Source organism: Tamandua tetradactyla, chromosome 2 (genome assembly GCF_023851605.1).
Source record: "Tamandua tetradactyla isolate mTamTet1 chromosome 2, mTamTet1.pri, whole genome shotgun sequence".
In the NCBI taxonomy this organism is placed as follows: Eukaryota; Metazoa; Chordata; class Mammalia; order Pilosa; family Myrmecophagidae; genus Tamandua; species Tamandua tetradactyla.
This window is the reverse complement of record NC_135328.1, coordinates 55,476,523-55,498,044: the sequence shown is the minus strand read 5'-3', so window position 1 is coordinate 55,498,044 and position 21,522 is coordinate 55,476,523. Positions and strand designations below refer to the sequence as shown.

The 21,522-nt window shown below is 37.9% G+C and overlaps 1 protein-coding gene across 1 annotated transcript in view; it reads left to right on the top strand.

The window, feature by feature from the left end:
- SETX (senataxin) overlaps nucleotides 1-21,522 on the top strand; it is a 124,795-nt gene that overhangs the window by 22,321 nt on the left and 80,952 nt on the right. The window contains 5 exon segments of the mRNA XM_077147312.1: nucleotides 620-791; nucleotides 920-1,007; nucleotides 1,534-4,446; nucleotides 4,448-5,752; nucleotides 13,837-13,936. Coding sequence (XP_077003427.1) covers nucleotides 620-791; nucleotides 920-1,007; nucleotides 1,534-4,446; nucleotides 4,448-5,752; nucleotides 13,837-13,936 — 4,578 coding nt within the window.

Genomic DNA, 21,522 nt, shown 5'->3' with positions numbered 1-21,522 from the left:
CTGTCAGTTGCCATCCACCACTTGGTTTTCTGTTCTTGCTGCAGAATAAATCACTCTGTCCTTTTTTTTTTTGGTATGCTGTATGATGGGGTCACATTTCATTCTTTTTCCATGTGAGTATCCCGTTATTGCAGCACCATTTGTTGAATTTTTTGTTGGTTTTTGTTGGTTTCGTTTGTTTTTTAACTTTGGAAAGTACAAATCTAACCTGGGTCTCCCGCATGGCAGGCAGAATTTTATACTGAACTACCCTTGCACCCCCACTCTGTCCATTTTAACCCTGAACGTACTTTTATTCCTCATCTTAAATCCACCTATTTTATGACTGCTTGCTGACTTTATATTTTCTTCAAACAAAAAAATTTATAGAAATATCATGTCTGTGACTTCATTTTTAAATGTACTTGCTCAGCTCACCACTGCATGTTAGTTGTATTATAGTCCACTTCTTACCAACATTAAAACCTATAGCAGTCATTTCAACTCTGTTCTGCAAATTGTATAGGAATAAAAGTTGAAATAAAAAAAAAAAGCAAGGTGAAGAATGTTTAATTCTCAGTACATTTTAGTACTTTTTTTCATTGTTTTGTATTTTGGCAATTGCTCCATTGTATTTCAGATGATAGTGTGGATCCTTTCTGGCCAGCTCTACACTGTTTCATGGTGATTCTGGATCGCCTTGGATCTAAGGTCTGGGGTCAACTTATTGATCCTATTGAGGCATTTCAAACCATTATCAACAATGTCAGCTACAATAAAGAGATCCAAAATATACGGAACAGCTCTGTAAGGTTGGTTCAGTTAATGTCAAGATTTAAAATAATCTCTGTAAGAAAGTCTGTTGCAACTGACTTAATGATAGAGATTTTTTTCCTTCCTTCTTCATTTCAGTAATTTCTATTTGTTCTTAATATTTAAGGGCCAAGTTAGAACCGGAATCATATTTGGATGATATGGTGACTTGTAGCCAGATTGTGTACAATTATAATCCTGAAAAGACAAAAAAGGTATAAAACGTTTTGAAAATTCAGATAATCCTGCCTTTAAATTTTTTAGACAGTGTTTTTCATAGCTAGTTGAATACCTGATTTTATAATTTGTAGATGTTCTGAAACAACTATTACATATAGTCATCTGATTGAGCACATATATTGTGCATGCAAAAAAAATGAACTTTACAGTGTGCACCCTTTGGTAGGTTAATTTTTAAGTGCATTTAGGGAGGTGGAAAATTTATAGGGTAGGGAGAGATTAAATGACATGTCTAGAAATTTAAGCAAGCTAGTGGAAAAGAAGGCCGAAGTGTAAGGAAAGAGTGGAAATTTGCCTTTTCATGAAAACAGTCACCTCAAAATTTAGTTTTGAATTCCTTAGAGGGTATATTAAAGATAATATATAATAAGTCAAAATAGATAAGTTGAGAAATATATTTTCTTTTTTTACAAGTTGGGTGTTAATTCTATCATGGGGTAAAATTAATTTTGTGTTATATGGTGCTTTTTTATCTGAATGTCAGTATTTCTTTCATTTTAGGACTCAGGGTGGAGGTCAGCCATTTGCCCAGATTATTGTCCTAACATGTATGAAGAAATGGAAACATTAGCCAGTGTGCTTCAGTCAGATATTGGTCAAGACATGCGGGTTCATAACAGCACGTTTCTCTGGTTTATCCCTTTCGTTCAATCCCTCATGGATCTTAAGGATTTGGGTGTGGCTTATATAGTAGAGGTTATTCATCATCTGCACTCTGAAGTCAAAGATGTCCTTAACCAAACAGATGCTGTGTGTGACAAAGTCACTGAATTTTTTCTTCTAATTTTGGTATCAGTGATTGAACTTCATCGAAATAAAAAATGTTTGCATTTGCTATGGGTTAGTTCCCAGCAATGGGTGGAAGCTGTCGTAAAATGTGCCAAGCTTCCTACCACTGCATTTGCACGGACTTCTGAGAAATCATCTGGAAATTGTTCCAAAGGAACAGCAATGATATCATCTTTGTCATTACATTCAATGCCATCTAACTCTGTGCAACTTGCTTGTGTGCAGCTGATTAGAAGTCTCCTTAAAGAAGGTTATCAACTTGGACAACACACTCTTTGTAAGAGATTCTGGGATAAACTCAACTTGTTCTTGCGAGGAAACTTATCTCTAGGTTGGCAGTTGACTAGTCAGGAAACCCATGAGTTGCAAACTTGTTTAAAGCAAATTATTAGAAACATAAAATTCAAAGTACCTCCATGTAGCACTTTTGTGGATCTGACTCCTGCATGCAAAACCCCTCCTGCATCTTATAACAAAGAAGAAAGTGAACAATGTGGGAAGAAATCTAAAAAAGACATGCCTTGTTTGGAAAACTCCAGCCCAACATTTTCCAAAGAACCATTGAAAGCTGACACATATCAAATACAAGACAGTATATTAATCAAAGCGAATAACACTGTGGAAGATGATAAAGAGCAAAATTATGTAAAGGATAATATAGAAGACCATCTCTCATCTGAATCATGCTTAAGGCAGAGTAAAAACCTTTTTACTGAACGAGCTCAAGATCAAGTTAAAATAAATATAGGGAAGCAGAAGTCTGTAAAAGAGAACTCTGCATATTTACCGCAAAATTTTACTTCAAGAAATGGTCCAGAAAGGGAATGTGATAGAGGAATAATAATGTCAACACGTTTATTGACTGATCCTAGCACTGATTCTCTGGAAAAGGTGTCCATATCAAATGAGGATTTCTCTTTAAAGGATGATGCTTTTAGTAAAACTTCAAAACCAAAAACTAAGGCACAGAAAGATGAAATCTGTGCTAAGCTATCACATGTAATAAAGAAGCAACGCAGGAAAAGTACTTTGGTTAATAATACTATCAATTTGGAGGAAAACCTGACTGTATCTAGCATTGAGAATTGCTATTCTTGTAAAGATACAGGAAGTCCGAAAGGGGATGGCATCATACACAATATATCTCTAGACCCTAATGTTATTCTGGATGATAATAGAGATGGAGGACACACATCTCAAAGTAGTTTATTGCTGAAGAAGAAGCAGGTGAAGAATGAAGAGTTGGATGTTTTTTCTTCCCATGAAAACAGTTGTCAAATACAGGAATGTCATGTTGATGGAAAAGATTTGGTTTCATTTATGGAAATGACCAATACAATAGTGAAGAAAATGTCTTCCTTTAAAGATCCAGAGACTGCCCTTGAAACAAGGGATAAGGAAATAAGTAAGGACACTAATCAGATATCTTCTAACTTGACTAGACAACAGACCCCTGGCATCAGTCCCAAGTCTGAATCCTTAACAGATTCTCAGATAGACAGAGACCTCCACAAATTGTCTCTTATAGCTCAAGCCAGTGTTATTAAGTTTCCATCAGATTCAACTAAGAAAAGTTCATCCCAGCTACAAAGAAAAGTAAGAGGTGATAAAAGATGTTTCACACCTAACCAAAATAATGAATCCACCTCTGTTGGGGAGCTCTGCCATGGACAGGTTATTATTATTTCAGATTCTGATGATGATGATGAAAGAATTCTGGGTTTTGAGAAACACGTTAAAACAGACAAAATATGTATTGAGAAAGAATGTCCAGAGCAGTGTGCTTCTATAGCTAATACTATCATGGAAAAGAAGCTAATAAATGAAGAAACCACAGAGTCTCTTTTGCAATTTGAAGAATCTGATTCTCAGTTTTTTGAGTTTGAAAGTCCATCTGAGGTGTTTTCAGTTTGGCAAGATCATAAACCAGACAATGAGGATTCAGTTCAAGAGGAGGAAAAAAAATCGTGTTTAACTCATGTAGCAGACAATTTGTCAGTCATGACAAATGATTGGGGTTATGATACAGATTATGTATCTGAAGAAATTAAGAAAGTAGCAGAAGTCATTGAAGAACATACAGGACCACAGGATGCTAGTATTTCTGTTGAGGAATTTTGTGAAATTGAAGTAAAGTCTAAGAGAAAACGATTTGAAAAACCTATGGCTGAAGACCCCCTAAGGCCTTCATCTGTCATAAATGAGGGCCAGTCTGATCTTAATGAGAGCAGTCTTACTGAAAATGATATCAAAAGTATAGATTTAAGGACTACAACTCCCAATTCAGATATTCAGAAAGCGGCTGTGGTTTCGCCAAAGAAATCTCCAGAGCTTTGTACATACCCAAAGCCCGTTAGGAGAGTCCCACTTTCCAAAACTCCTAAGAAAACACATTCAGATGTTAAAAAAGGGCAGAATAAAAGTTCAAATTACATAAGTTGTAGGACAACTCCTGCTATAGTTCCACCAAAGAAATTTCGCCCGTGTCCTGAACCAACTTCAACAGTTGAAAAACTTGGTCTGAAGAAAGCTCCCCGTAGGGCATTTGAGTTGTCCCAACGATCTTTAGAGTGTTTATTTCAGTTACGTGATCATGGCAAAACTGTTGGAGTAGTTGAGACCCGAAAAAAAGGCTAAATTAATTTCTCCTCGGGCTCTCTCTGTCAGAAATAATAAGAAACTGCTGACATGTCAAGATCTTCAGTTGCGAAGGCGGGTGAGACCCAAATCACAACAAAATAGACAGGGGCTTTTTGATTATGAAAGTACAGATACAGCCAGGCCAGGGCCACCTGCAGCACAGAATTCTGATATATCTGTACCAGAATTGGATAGATTAGATTATAGTTATAAAGGAGAAACTGAGGTAATTGCTAACAGTAATGGAAAACAACAGATAAAATGCATGTCTTCTGAAACAGAAACCATAAAAGCAAAATATGTTTCTGAGGTGGCTGATGATACTTGCCTTTTAAATCAGTGTGATTCCGTAGTATTAAATGGAAGAATATCAACGAATGAAATCATTGTTTCTACTTCAGAGGACTCTTCTTCAGGTGAAGGTGATCTAACAGTACATCATTCTGAGGTGACATCACTGAAAGAGGGAGAACTTGAATCCAACAGTGATTCAGAGGATGATAATTTATTTTTAACACAAAATGATCCTGAAGACATGGATTTATGTTCACAGATGCAGAATGATGCAATCATTGAACTTGTTTATGGAAAAGATACAGTTCAGGTAGAAGATACCATAAGTCTGCCCCAACTGGAATCTTTGAGTAGCACAAAGTGTAAGCACAAAGATTGTGTTGAAACCACGAAAACACAGGGTGAATATTGCATGAGACACTCTGAAGCTAAAACAACGGATGAAGATGTATTTCGTAAACCTGGCTTGCCTCTTTCCGCAGCTAAGCCTTCAAGACCTCGCACTGCTAAGATTTTTAGCTCAAGTAGTACTTCACGAAATGCTAATCTTTCCAAGTCTTTGGAAAGTACTTCAGTACTTCCACCAGCTCTAAAAAATAAATCAAATGAGGTTCAGTCTGTTGTGAAAGTACCTCAGCCAGTCTGTCTGGTGTCTCAGAAGTCAATGAGTGAAGTAAAGGGTTTATGCAATGTTCTTCATTCTCATACTCCAAATAATTCCAACAGACAACAAGGTTACAAACTTCCATTTGGTGAAAGCAAATCATTTTCAGCTTCCTCTCCAGTAAACGTTCTGTTGTCATCACAATCCATTTCTGACACCTTCATTAAAGAGATCTTAAAATGGAAATATGAAATGTTTCTAAACTTTGATCAGTGTGGACCCCCAGCAAGTCTTTGTCAGTTCATCTCAAGACCCGTGCCTGTCAGATTTCAAGATTGTGGAGATTATTTTAATGTTTTTTTTCCTTTGATGATATTGAATACTTTTGAAACAGTAAGTACATGTTTTCAGTTGTATTCCTTTCCAGACTTTGAAATTGCTTCTTTTCTTTACCATGCCAAGTCATAGAGTATAGTTAAATGAACTGACCTCATTTAATTTAGGACTAGGTTTTAGATTTCATGTTGAAAGGACATTTGTACCAGGCACTGTCCTAGATGCTGGTAAAACAGAAAACACATTCTTAACTTCTGCCTTCCTAGAGCTTATAGCCTAATAAGGGAAACATACAATTCAATATGATAATGCACCAAGTTGAGAGATAGTACAGGAGGAAATGTTTACTGTTGCAAAGGTAAGGGAAAAATTTTCAAAGGAGATAGTCATTCAGTTGCATTTTAAAGGATGTTTTTGACATTTTCAAGTTAGGTTAATGGGGGTTGGAAATAGATTTTTATTTTTTCAGTTTCCTAAAAAAAAACCTGAGTATGCAATGAGACACTGAAAAACAAACTAATTCAAGAACATTGAAGTATTCATTAATTCATTCACTTAACAGATATTTAGGTACCCAGTATGTTCTGATGTTGTTAGAGGCCTGGGAAGTAAAAGGGTGAATAGGACAAAGTTTCTGCCGTCCAAGCAGCCATCTCAGTGTGGGCATGAACATTATCTCTTTTGATAACAGGATTATTTAATTGCTAAAATAAATAGATATCTTTGTGAATAGTCATTATAATGAGCAAATCACTACTGTTGCTAAGAACATTTCCCTAATTATGTTTAGACTTAGACTGCTGTGGTAATGACATTAATTCTAACAGCATACTCAATAGATAACAGAACAGACTGTGAAAAGTATGTGTGTATATATAGATAGATATATGTACTGGTTGCTTGAAGATTGACAATGGAATAATACAGATTTTAGGGAAGGGACTATATTCTTTTATGTATCTTCTTACCCACCTAGATGACAGGAAGCTATGCTGGAAACTCTGGTTCCATTCCCAAGGTGGGGGCGGAGGGATCACCAAGGTCCCCACTCTTGGCAGGCCTCAGTTTCAGACAATTGTTCTCTAGTCTTGAGGGCACAGATGTGCATCTCAGCATCTTAGACACCCTTCATAGACATCCCCATGACAGAACTGCATAACTTTCTGGGTTCCCATGCCATCCCTCCAGATGTAATTTCATGACTTTTAGATTAAGAAATAGTATGTTCAGCTTTGTAGAGTTGTCTTCAGAAGGAGGATTGGCCTGAATTATCTGACCCACCATTACAGAAAGTGGAGTCCATATAGTTGTCAAATTTAAAAATTTGTGTGTGACAGAGAAGTGCTTTCTTAAGAATATAGTCTAAGGCACCTATTCGACTGCTTTCTAGTCACAGCAGTGAGTGTCAGTTGTGAGGTATGTACAATGTTTTTTTGTTTTGTTTTTTTTTTTGCTAATAATATCCAAGCTCTTGAAGTTTGTAAATGCTTTTTAAAATATATCTTTAAAAATAAATAAATCTGTATTATTCCATGGCTAGTAAGAACAACAATAAAACCCGTGTCTGCTCTCAGGAAGTGACCATTTTGCATAGTGATAAGGGCTCAAGTGTGATCTAGAACAGAGGGAACAGGGCATTTCAGATTGAAAGGTGAACGCGAATCTCTGTGAGCCTATGGTATTTACAGTGAGACCAAATTGAATAGCAGAAATCAATTAGCTATGGAACAGATATATTCCAGGAAGAGTGAGTACGAAGACTATGGTAAAGAACAAGCTTGGTGTATTGAAGAAAAAGGAGGAAGAGTTAGTGTACAGAGGGGCAAGTTTAGTGCATAAGAAGATAATCAAGTGAATTGTTAATACTTATCAAGATAAATGGCTTTTATAAGATTTGAATCAGTGCATCTATAAAATCCTTTCGTGTTGACTCTTTTATAAGGATTTGTTTTAGGACTTAATTATTTGACTAGTGTTTCAGAAGCATTCGAAACAACTAAAGGACAAAGGGTCTCCAATATCTGTAACAGCAAATTAAAATATTAAACTAATACTAGAAGAATTGTCTTCTTCCCATAGAAAAATTGTTACTAGTAAAGTGAGCAGTGTATACAATTAAATAAGCTGGGGAAGATACAGAAATTTTGTTCACTTTGAAACTTTTTTTCTTTAACCTTTATTCTTTTCTTTTTTCACATGGGCAGGCATCAGGAATCAAACCCGGGTCTCTGGCATGGCAGGCGAGAATTCTGCCTGCTGAACCACTGTGGCCCGCCCTTTAACCTTTATTCTTGTTGAAAAGCACTCAGTTGCTTAGAAGCCCTTTTTAGCCCTTAAGGAAAAGACACATTTCTGCTTTTTTCTGGTAGTTAAGGGGTATTTATATATATAGCTCTCTAAAGATTTCTTCCTTTCAAAATTCAAACAAATTTCATTCTGTAAGTCCTAATATAAAAAACAGCAGGGACCTTTTAGCCTCCAAGTAACCTTTTTAACTCTTACTGGGCCTTTTTTTTTTCCAACATTTTTTTCTTATTGAGAAATATATATAAGAAGAAAAGAAAGAAAAAGCAATAATTAAAAAAATTTTTTTAAACAACAAACAAGCATACATTCTTTTTTAAAAATTTTTTTATTAATTAAAAAAAATTACGAGAAACACAAACATTCCCAACACATACACTCAGCAATTCACAGTATCATCACATAGTTGCAAATTCATCATCATGATCATTTCCCAGAACATTAGCATCAATTCAGAAAAAGAAATAAAAAGACAACAGAAAAAAAAATTTTTTACAGGCCATACCCCTTACTGATCCCTTTCATTGATCACTAGCATTTCAAACTAAATCTATTTTAACATTTGTTCCCCCTATTATTTATTTTTATTCTGTATGTTCCTCTCATCTTTGACAAGGTAGATAAAAGGAGCATCAGACACAGGGTTTTCACAATCACACAGTCACATTGTGAAAGCTATATCATTATACAGTCATCATAAAGAAACATGGCTACTGGAACACAGCTCTACATTTTCAGGCAGTTCCCTCCAGCCTCTCCATTACATCTTGGATAACAAGGTGATATCTGCCTAATGCGTAAGAATAACCTCCAGGATAACCTCTCGACTCTGTTTGGAATCTCTCAGCCATTGACATTTTGTCTCATTTCACTCTTCCCCCTTTTGGTCGAGAAGGTTTTCTCAATCCCTTGATGCTGGGTCTCAGCTCATTCTAGAGTTTTTCTCAATCCCTTGATGCTGAATTTCAGCTCATTCTGGGATTTCTGTCCCACGCTGCCAGGAAGATCCACACCCCTGGTAGTCATGTCCCCCATAGACGGGGAGGGTGGTGAGTCTGCTTGCTGTGTTGGCTGGAGAGAGAGGCCACATCTGAGCAACAAAAGAGGTTCTCTTGGGGGTGACTATTAGGCCTAATTTTAAGTAGGCTTGACCTATCCCCTGTGGGGTTAAGTTTCATATGAACAAACCCCAAGACTGGGGGCTCAGCCTATAGCTTTGGTTGTCCACACTGCTTGTGAGAATATCAAGAATTCAACTTGGAGAAGTTGAGTTTTCCCCCGTTCTCAACATTCCCTGAAGGGGACTTTGCAAATACTTTTCCACTCACTGGTCAAATCACTCTGAGATTCATCAGGGCATCACCTGGACAAACCAACAAAATCTCATGTCCTATACAAAGTTCCATGTGCTTAAGGTGTTCAATCAACTATCTACATAAGTTATATTAGGAGATGCACTAGTCAAAGGGTAGATTTGTACCAAATAAACATTTTTTGCTTTAGTCTTACACATTAGTTGAAATTTTAAAATATTAAGTACCATCTATTTTCAGCACCCTGCAGTAATGACATTCTTTTGTTCTTCCTCATGCAAAAACATTTTTAAAATTTGTACATTTAGTCACTATCTTTATACACTCTAGGCATTCCTAGGTTACACCATCTCAGTCTTTGTCGTCTCTTTCTTTGTGATTTCCTTTATGCCCCAGCCCTCCTCCCTCTGTCATTCTCATATGCAGCTTCATTCAGTGTTTTAACATAATTGTATTACAGTTAGGTAATATTGTGCTGTCCATTTCTGAGTTTTTATATTCAGTCCTGTTGCACAATCTGTATCCCTTCAGCTCCAGTTAACCAATATCTTACCCTATTTCTATTTCCTGATGGTCTCGGTTACCAAGGAGATATTCCAGGTTTATTCACTAATGTCAGTTCAAATCAGTGAGACCATGCAGTATTTGTCCTTTTGTTTCTGGCCACTCACACTCAGCATAATGTCCTTAAGGTCCATTCATGTTGTTATATGCTTCATAACTTTATTCTGTTTTACAGCTGCATAATATTCCATCTTATGTAAATGTCACAGTTTGTTTAGTCAGCTTTCTGTTGATGGGCATTTTGGCTGTTTCCATCTCTTGGTAATTGTTAATAATGCTGCTATAAATATTGGTGTGTAAATGTCCATTTGTGCCCTTGGTCTTGTGTCCTTTGAGTAGAGACAGCATATAGATGGGTCCTGTTTTTTAATCCATTCTGCCAGACTAGGTCTTTTGATTGGAGAGTTTAATCCATTAACCTTCAGTGTTATTACTGCATGGGTAGTACTTTCTTCTACTATTTTGCCTCCAGAATTTTATATGTCATATCTAATTTTCCTTCTTTTTACCTTTACTCATAGTCTTCCTTTCTACACTCTTCTCCACACCTCTCTCTTCTGTCTTTGTGTCTGTCTCTAGTGTTCCCTTTATATTTCTTGCAGAGCTGGTCTCTTGGTCACAAATTCTCTCAGTGATTTTTTGTCTGAAAATGTTTTAATTTCTCCCTCATTTTTGAAGGACAGTTTTGCTGGATATAGAATTCTGGGTTGGCAGGTTTTCTCTTTTAATAGTTTAAATATATCATCTCACTGTCTTCTCACCTCTGTGGTTTCTGCTGAGAGATCTGCGCATAGTCTTATTGGGCTTCCCTTGTATGTGATGGATTGTTTTTCTCTTGCTGCTTTCAAGATTCTCTCTTTCCCTTTGACTGCTGACATTCTGATTAGTATAAGTCTTGGAGTACATCTATTTGGTTCTATTCTCTTTGGGGTACACTGCACTTCTTGGATCTGTAATTTTAAGTCTTTCATAAGAGTTGGGAAATTTTCAGTGATAATTTCCTCCATTAGTTTTTCTCCTCCTTTTCCCTTCTCTTCTCCTTCTGGGACACCCATAATACGTATATTCGTGCGCTTCATATTATCCTTCAATTCCCTGAGTCCCTGCTCATATCTTTCCATTTTTTTCTCTATATTTTCTTTTTCTTGCCGGATTTCAGATGTTCCATCCTCCAGTTGAGAAATCCTATGCTCTGTCTCTCGAAATCTACCGTTGTAGGTTTCCATTGTTTTTTTCATCTCTTCTACCATGCCTTTCATTCCCATAAGTTCTCTGATTTGTTTTTTTCAGACTTTCGATTTCTTCTTTTTGGTCATTCCTTGCCTCCTTTATATCCTCCCTCAATTCATTGATTTGGTTTTTGATGAGGTTTTCCATGTCTGTTCGTACATTCTAAATTAATTGTTTCAGCTCCTGTATGTCATTTGAATTGTTGGTTTGTTCCTTTGGCTGGGCCATATCTTCTGTTTTCCTAGTGTGATTTGTTATTTTTGCTGGTGTCTAGGCATTTAATTACCTTAATTAGTTTATTCTGGAGATTGCTTTCACTTCTTTTACCTAGGGTTTCTTGCTGGATGAATTTGCAAGACAAGCCCCCAAAATAGCTCACTTTGCCTATGCCTGGGGCAGTTGCAGCCTGAGAGGTCCTGCTGCTATATCCAAAGGCAGTTAAGCCTTTGTAGAAACACAGCCACAAAAACCTCTGTTTCCTTCTCTTTTTTTTCCCCTTTTACCATCAGCCCTGCCCCCTTGGCTCTGGGGCAAAAATGAGCAACCTCCACTTTGACCAGGTTTACCTAAGCTGGGGGCCTATTTTAGTAGTCAGAATTTGTTAATTAATTCCACAATTGGCGTTTAATTGTGCTCAGTCCCTGCTGCTGGTAAATTTCCTTTCCTTTCCCCTCTGGGAAGCAGGCTGTGGGAGAGGGGTACCGGGCGCCGCAGCTTTGGGATCTCACGATTGTGGGGGGACTCGCAGCCGGTCCAGCTGGTCCAGACTTTGGTACCCTGTGTGTCCGGTCACTGACATGGCCCCAGGAGCTGTTCTGTACTGTTTCTGGTTATTTAGTAGTTGTTCTGGAGGACGAATTAAAATGCGCACATTCTTAAGCTGCCATCTTGACCCGGAAGTCCCGTATCTCTGTTGTACTTTTAACTATTTGATTTAAATTGAAAATATTAGCTCATGTCGTTCATGATTTATACACTCCAGTGAGCTGTATTAGTTTTTGTTTAGCTGAGTTTCTCTGTGATAGCTCCTGAAGTTTGTTAATCATTAGGTTACCATTGTAGCTTTACTATTAAAAAATACTCTATTACTCCTGGGAGTTGCTATGGGAGTTAATATTAGGTCCATATAATTTTAAGCTAAAATCTGCCATCCTTTCTCCAAGATGGGAACTATCTAGGATCTTCTAGGTGCTCTTTAGGTAAATCTCATGTTCTTTAGGATAAGCAGTGATGAATTTGTACTGATCCATCCTTTTTGCTCTTGCTTTTTGTTCCCACTGGAATGCATTTTTAACAGTATTGATCCACCCTATTTAGAGTGTACAATTGAATGATTTTTAGTAAATTTAGAGGTATACAACCATCACCACATTTCCATAAGCCCTAAAAAGATCCTTGTGCCCATTTGCCATCATTCCCTATTCCTATCCCCAGCTCCAGGAAAACACTGCTTACTTTCTGTCTATAGATTTGCCTTCCTGGACATTTCATGTAAATAGAGACTTATGAGATCTTTTACATATGACTCCTTTAGCTTCGCATGTTGTTTTTGAGGCTCATCTGTGTTAGAGCATATATTAGTACTTTATGACTTTTTAGTTGTCAAAGAATATTTCATAGTATGGATATGCTACATTTGTTTGTTTACTTGTTGATGGACATTTGGGTTGGTTCCAGTTTTTGCCGATTGTGAGTAATGCTGCTGTGAACATAGAATACATTTTTGAACATGAGTCTGGGCTTCCCAATACCGTATGCTGCTGTGAACGTAAAATACATTTCTGAACATGAGTCTGGGCTTGCCAATACCGTATGGAACCCTGAGGCATGGAATTGGGGGATATAAACTAATCAGAACTGTTGTATACAATTTGAGCTAATTCATAAATAATGCAAATTCATTGTTCTTTTTTCCCTCCTGTCCATAATGTAACCACTGGGGAATCTCATTTGGTTAACTTTAATGCAGGAGCAGCTTAACATCAGTAATCTTTAATGGTTGGTTTCATCAAGGAAGCTGAGGGTCAGCTGTAAATTAAACAGTTAATGATTAAACACTTAATGATTAACTATTAAATTCAGATAAAACACTTGTTAGGGTTCAAAAGATAATTTATCCATTAGTTATTTCGTAGTTTTTTAAATTGCAGTCTAAAGTGACTTATTTACACAAGTAGTAGTCTCCTTTCTAAATTTGGGATTGGGGTAGTGCTCTTTATTTCTCAGAGAGTCCTCAAGGGTACATCTGTGTTTGGAGCTTTGTCAAACGATTGGAAAAATGGGTACAAAGAGTTTTAGAAGCCAGCAGGGTATGAGGAAACCAAAGGGTTTGCAACATATCTAGGCCATTTTGGATTTGTGAGATGTTCTGGTTGGGAAGAATTCTGCTGCACTGTCCAATAGTATTTTATGTAGTGATGGAAATGTTCTATATTTGCTGTGTACAGTATAGTAGCCATGTATGGCTATTAAATGTGGCTTGTTTGACTGTGGAACTGAATTGTTATCTTTTAAATTTTTAATTAACTTTTAGATAGCCATATGTGGTTAACTGCTACTGAATCAATGAATTGGCAATTTCGTTAAGCTGCCACAAATTAAATTTTTTACTGTTTCTGTCACCTGGATTCTAAGTTCTGCTTTTTACTAACTTTGGAAAATTTTGCTATTTAGCATGGCTTCCTCAGAATGATTTTGCTTTCTTAATTTGCTTTTTTGCTTTGTATATAGGTGGCACAGGAATGGATTAGCTCTCCAAATAAAGAGAATTTCTGTCAATTGCATTTACGAAAATTTCCTGCTGATTATAAGAAATACTGGGAGTTTGTGGGTAAGTTGTTTTTTACTTAGGTAATTTGGAATATGTGATATTCAGAAATTTCTATTTAAAAGGAATATCATTATATGAATTTTCTGTATTTAGGTATTCTAAGCTGAATTTGTAGCCTTTTATAAAGATTATGTTTAAAATCTTAGTTACTGAGGATAATTGCTGGTACAGTTATTAATATGAGATTCGTGTTTTTTTCCCATTCTTCAATTAGAATACCATTGGCAGAAGTGTCAGTAGAAGCTAGGAATAGAAGAGCGGATGCGGGAAGAGACTAGATGGGGATATAGCAGTAATAGTTTTTATAGGGCAGGCAATGAAAAGATATTCTGAGTAAATCTTGGCATCTTATTTCATGATTGCTCTGAAATTTCTCTTTTATGTGCTTGTTACTTGTTTGCATTTTGTGTGTGTGTGCAAATGCATGCAAGAGATGGGATCGTTTAACCTGTTGAATGACTTTTTTCATTTATTTATTTACTTGTTCATTTATTTATTTCATGCAAGAAGTTACTTATATTTGTAGTGTCAATCAGTAGGACACATGAGTCCATACAACCCCTTTCAATCATGTTCACCTTCAATATGGTAATATTACTTATAGACTCATTAGAGAACTGTCTTCACTTCTATCTATTCCCTTACAATTAAGTTTATCCTCATTAGCTAACTGTTCATCCATCTTAAGCTTCTGTGTATCTCTAGGTCCCCTATATTCTGTATTATAAGCCTCTGATTTTACCTTTACCATGATCATAAAAATGGAATCAGACAGTATCTATCCTTTTGTGTCTGACTTATTTTACTCAGCATTGTGTCCTGTTGGAAGAAGGTTCATCCATCTTGTCATATAATTCAGGACGTCATTTCATCTTACTGCTCAATAATATTCCTTTATATATGTATGCCACATTTTGTTATCCACTCATCTTTTTATGGGCACTTGAGTTGTTTCCATCTTTTGGTGGTTATGAATAATGCTGCTTTGAACGTTGGTGTGCAAATATCTATTTGTGTCACTGGTTTTAGCTCTTCTGGATATATACCGAGTAGTGGTATTGCTGTGTCATAGGACAGCTTGCTATTTAATTTTCTGAGGAACCTCCAGACTGTCTTCCATAGCGGCTGTACTGTTGTACATTCCCATGAGCAGTGCGTAAGTGTCCCAGTTTCTCCACGTCCTCTCCAGCATTTGTAGTTTCCTGTGTGTTCAATAGCAGCCATTCTTACAGGTGTGAAGTGGTAGCTCATTGTAGTCTTGATCTGCATTTCCCTTATAGCTAATGAGAATGAGCATCTCTTCATGTGCTTTTGCATCATCTGTATTTCTCTTCAGAAAAATGGCTGTTCATATCTTTAGCCCACTTTATAATTGTTGTTTGTTTTTTTATTGTCGAGTTGTCTAATTTATGTATACAAGGTATCAAATCTTTATCTGATTTGTGATTTCCAGTTATTTTCTCCCACTGAGTTGGCTGCCTCTTCACCTTTTTGGCAAAGTCTTTGGAGGCCTGGAAGCATTTGATTTTTTTTAAAATACCAAAAAACATCAGATGCAAACATTCTTAACTTTTGATCATTCCGTTCTACATATATAATCATTAATTCACAATATCATCACATAGTTGCATATTCATCATCATGATCATTTCTTAGAACATTTGCATCTATTCAGAAAAAGAAATATAAAGAAAACAGAAAAAAATTCATACATACCATACCCCCCACCCCTCCCCCTCATTGATCACCAGCATTTCAATCTTAATTTATTTTAACATTTTTTCCCCCTGTTATTCATCTTTATTCCATGTGTTTTATCATCTGTCAATCAGGTAGATAAAAGGAGCATCAGACACAAGGTTTTCACAATCACACAATTGTGGAAGCTGTATCATTATTCAGTCATCATCAAGAAAAATGGCTACTGGAACACAGCTCTACATTTTCAGGCAGTTCCCTCCAGCCACTCCACTGCATCTTGACTAACAAGGTGATATCTGTTTAATGTGTAAGAATAACCTCCAGGATAACCTCTTGACTCTGTTTGGAATCTCTTAGCCATCGACACTTTATTTTGTCTCATTTCACTCTTCCCCCTTTTGATCGAGAAGATTTTCTCAATCCCCTGATGCTGAGTCTCAGCTCATTCTAGGAATTTTCTCAACCCCTTGATGCTTAGTCTTACCTCATTTCAGGATTTCTGTCCCATGTTGCCAGGAAGGTCCACACGTTTGGGAGTCATGTCCCACACAGACAGGGGGAACGTGGTAAGTTTGATTGTTGTGTTGGCTGGAGAGAGAGGCCACATCTGAGCAACAAAAGAGGTTCTCCTGGGGTTGACTCTTGGGCCTAATTTTAAGTAGGCTTGACCTATCCTTTGTGGGGTGAAGTTTCATATGAACAAACCCCAAGATTGGGGGTTCAGCCTATAGCTTTGGTTGTCCACACTGCTTCTGAGAATATCAAGAATTCAACTTGGAAAAGTTGAATTTTCCCCCTTTCTCACTGTTTCCCGAAGGGGACTTGAAAGCTTTTGATTTTGAAGAGTTTCCACTTCTCTGTTTTTTTCATTTGTTGCTTGTACTTTGGGTGTAAAGTTTAGGAAGCTACTGCCTGTGAAGATATTTCCCTACATTTTCTTCTAGGAGCTTTATGGTAGTGGTTCTTATATATAAGTGTTTGATCCACTTTGAGTTAATTTTTGTATAGTGTGTTAGGTAAGGGTCCTCTTTCATTATTTTGGCTTTTGATATCCAGTTCTCCCATGCCCATTTATTGAAAAGACTATTTTGTCCCAGTTCAGTGAATTTGGGCCTTGTCAAAGATCAGTTTACCATAGATTTGGTGATCCATTTCTGTGTTCTCTATTTGATTCCATTGGTCAGTACTTCTGTCTTTGTGTCAGTACCATGCTCTTGTGGCCAGTTGACCCTTCCAGATCAATTTGGTAACAAGCTTTTCTAAGTATTCAAAGTAGGTTGTTGGAATTTTGATTGGTACTGCATTGAATCTGTAGATCAATTTAGGTAGAATTGACATCTTAACTACATTCAACCTTCCTATTCATGAGCAGGGGATGTCTTTTCACCTATTTAGATCTTTGATTTCTTTCAGCAATGTTATGTAGTCCTCTACATCCGTAGTTAAATTCATTTCTGGAGGGTGGGCCATGGTGGCTAAGCAGGCAGAATTCCTGCCTGTCATGCGAGAGACCCAGGTTTGATTCCTGGTGCCTGCCCATGCAAAAAAAAAAGGTTCGTTTCTACATACTTGATTTTTTTAGTTGCTATTTTGAATAGAATTTTTTGCTTAATTGACTGGTTCCTTGGTTAGGTAATTACTTGTGTATAGAAACATTACTGATTTTTTTGTACATTAATTTTATAACCTGTCACCTTGTTGAATTTATTAACTCAAGTAACTTTGTTGTAGACTTCTCAGGACTTTCCATGGATAGTGGAAATAATGAAAGCTTTACTTCTTCCTTTCCAGTTTGGATGCCTTTTTTTTTTTTTTGCTGCCGGATTGCTCTAGCTAGAACTTACAATAGTGGTGACCGAGGGCATCCTTGTCTCGTTCCCAATCTTAGGGGGGAAAGCTGTCAGTCTCTCACCATTGAATTATGATGCTATGGATTTTTCATATATGTCTTTTATCATGTTGAGGAAGTTACCTTTGATTCCTACCTTTTGAAGTGTTTTTGTCAGAAAAGGATGTTAAGTTTTATCAAATGCTTTTTCAGCATCAATTAAGATGAGCATATGATTTTTCCCTTTTCATTTGTTAATATGCTGTATTACATTAACTGATTTTCTTGTGTTGAACCATCTTTGCATTCCTGGTATAAACTCTGCTTGGTTGTGGTGCATAATTCTTTTCATGTGCTGTTGGATTTGATTTGCTAATATGTTGTTGAGAATTTTTGCTTCTATGCTGATTAGGGAAATTAGTCTGTAGTTTTCCTTTCTTGTAGCATCTTTACCTGGTTTTGGTATTAAAGAGATGTTAGCATCATAAAATGAGTTAGGTAGTGTTCCTTTTTCCTCAGGTTTTTGGACAAGTTTGAGCAGGATTGGTGTTAGTTCTTTCTGGTATATTTGATAAAATTCTCCTGTGAAGCCATTTGGCCCTGGGCTTTTCTCTGTAGGAAGATTTTTGATGAGTGATGGAATCTCTTGTGATTGGTTTGTTGAGGTCTTCTATTTCTTGAGTCAGTGTAGCTTATGTGTGTGTTTCCAGGAATCTGTCCATTTCATCTGAGTTGTCTAGTTTGTTGATGTGTAGTTGTTCATAGTATCCTTTTAAGATTTTTTTTATTTCTTCAGGGTCTGTTTTAATGACCCCCTCTCATTTTTTATTTTGTTTATTTGCGTCCTCTCTCTTTTTTTCTTTATCAGCCTTGCTAATGGCCCATTGATTTTACTGATTTTCTCAGCGAACCAAATTTTGGTTTTATTGATTCTTTGTATTGTTCTTTTGTCCTCCCATTTACTTAACTCTGCTCTAATCTTTATTATTTCTCTTCTTCTAGTTACTTTGGGGTTAGTTTGTGTTCTTTCTCAAGTTTCTCCAGGTGATCTGTTAAGTCCTTGATTTTTGCTTTCTTTTTTTTAATATAGGCGTTTATGGCAATAAATTTTCCTCTCAGCACAGCCTTTACCACATCCTGTAAATTTTAATATATTGTATTTGCATTTTCATTTGTCTCCAGATAGCTGCTGATTTCTCTAGCAATTTCTTTTTTGACCCACTCATTGTTTAAGAGTGTGTTATTTAATTGCCATATATTTGTGAAAGTTCTTGTTTTTTGGTGGTTATTGATTTCAGGCTTCATTCCATTGTGATCAGGGAAAATGCTCTTAATAATTTCAGTGATATTAAATTTATAAAGACCTGTTTTGTGTCCTAGCATATGATCTATCCTGGAGAATGTTTCATGAACACTAGAGAAGAATGTGTATCCTGGTGTTTTGGGGTGTAATGACCTATGTATTTCTATTAGGTCTAATTCATTTTCAAATTGTTGAAGTTCTCTCTTTCCGTGTTGCTCCTCTGTCTGGTTGTTCTGCATCTAGTTGAGAGTGGTGTGTTGAGATCTGTGACTATTGTTGTTGAAACATCTGGGGGCTGATCAGATATGCTGGGGCTGGTATGTGGACAGGATGGGAGTGTGTGTGGGGGGCATGTGGGTCATGGGTGTCAGGGTGTGGGGTACTGGTCATAGAAGTCAGGACACGGGGAGGGCAGGACGCAGATGTGTCCTTGCACAGGAAGTGGGGTCCAGAGGGGCTGGGATGTGGATGCTCAAGTGTGTAGGGTCAGGGCATAGGTTGCAGAGGTTGCGGTACATGTGTGTGTTGGGTGGGTGCTGTCATGTGGGTGGGGCCCTGATGTGGGTGCACAGGTGTGCACACTCATGCAGGGTGGGGGCTATGTGGCACAGATGTGCATGAGCGCTCCTGCCATGTGGGAGAAAAGCAGTTGTGCTGAGGGGTGGGGGAAGGGTGTGCATGTGTGCGGAACGGGTGTGGGGTTCTGCAGTCAAGAGGTCAGTGTATGGATGTGTGGGAGCCTGTCAGGGAGGATATGTGACTGTGCTCGTGCACGGGTCTGTCAGGGCAGGTCTCTGGAGTGTGCATGCACAGAGCTTAGAAACAGCGGGGAGGGATTGTGCTTGCATGGACTCAGTGCAAGTGTGGCCAGGATGCGCAGGTCAGTGCTTGCCCACAGCTGAGGGGGTATGGTGTGAGTGGGCGCATGCACGTGCATGTGTCTGGGGGCCAGATCCTGATGTGCGCATATACAGGGGGGCTGGCTGGGCTTGAGCTACTGTATGGACTAGGCGCAGGTGTGCCTGTGTATGAAGATAAGCACCCGCAGCCTGGATGTGCAGGTCACCGCCTGCAGGGGCAGGGAAGAGGACTGGGATCGAGGGGCTGGACCACAGGTGTGCGGGTCTCAAGAGATATGGTGCAAAATTGTGCACTTGTGTGGGAGAGGTGGGTCAGATTGGGACAGGTTTGTGTGGATGCCTGAGGCATGGATGTAGAGCAGGGATGTGTGTGTGGGTGCAGGGCGAGGCGAGGGTGCTTGGAGCGTAGTGGTGGAGGTGGGTGACTGGGGGGGGGGGGGTTAGGTGCATGGAATGTGGGAGGAGTCGCCGGGTTGGGGGCAGAGCACTCAAGGGAGCACTTTCAAGGAACGCGGCTTGGCTTGCTTGCTTTTCCCTGTCTCCCTGTCTGCTACCCTGAGGGCTCCGAGCCTCCATTTTGGAAATGGGTGCATTAGGCTGTTTACACTAGTTGGATGGTCTCTGGTTCTCTGCATCTCAGTTCTTCAGCTTTTTACAACCAGGACCTCCCTTTGTGGTGTAGAAGACCCTCCCAGGTCACTTAAACCCTGAAATTGCTCTTTGGTCGTTTTTCTGTCACTTCTTTAGCTGTTCCTTGGAATGACGGGTCTTTTTTCATTTATTTATTCAGCAAATACTTATTAACTTTGTACTACGTGATAGTAGATGATTCTAGATGCTAGCTATTTAGCGGTGAAGGAAACATGAAATTCCTGCCTTCGTGGAGTTTGCGTTCTACTTATTTTTATGTAATATGTTGTAAATATCCTTAGTGTTATTAAATAACAGTATATTAATAACAGTAGTTACATTGAAAGTATGTAGCATAGTTTGCTTAACTCTCATTTCTAGTTATACATGTAATTGCTTATAGTTTTCACTGTTACCACTCTGAATAAATCCCTTTGCTAGTTCAAATAGTATACATATTTTAAGGCTTTTGATGCATGTTGCCTTCTGCCTATCAAAAAGGAATAACATTTTTATACCTTTCTACCACATTTTAGTATATCAGAGTGCTCATTTCCCTCATATTCACTGATTAAAATTTTTTTTGCCAGTTTGTGTATGGAAAAATCTCATTTGAGATTGTAGTTTTTGTCCCTAAATGTTAGTGATAAACTGCAGTATTGCTATCACTTATGCCCTTTAGAAATCTTCGATTTATCCAATGAAAACAAATCCCAGTACCCATAAAGCCTATCTTAGAAATCCAGGTGGCTTTTCTATTTAAGTTTCTGCACTTAACCTTTTTCACTTGGCCTGAGGCATTGATTTAGGCACAGCACAACTCTGGCCTGTAAGTTGAAGCTGGCATGAATGCCTTCCAAGCCCTATAGCAATATCATGATAGGATACATATAAAAGAAATACAGAATCACGGGACACACATGGTACCCCTGGAAACAAAGAGTTTACAGTTAATAAGGAACCCCCAGCAGGGTATATATAATTTAGGCAGTACAGATTAGTGGGGTCCCCAGTGTGGCCTCCGCAATGCAGCCCTTTTATCCCACACATTCTAAGGTTCTCTGTCTAGTCAAATAATTCAGTCTTTGGTTTCAGAAGTAATGCCTAAAGGCAGTCAGTTCCAAAAAGTTTTGTTTGTCTATGACATCAGTTCATCAGCCTCACAAGTGTGGATGACATCTGGGGGTAGTAGATGTTCTGTGTGGAAAATGTACAACCTGGGGCCATCATTTGCTGTCTCATAGTCAAACCTATCAACTGTGAT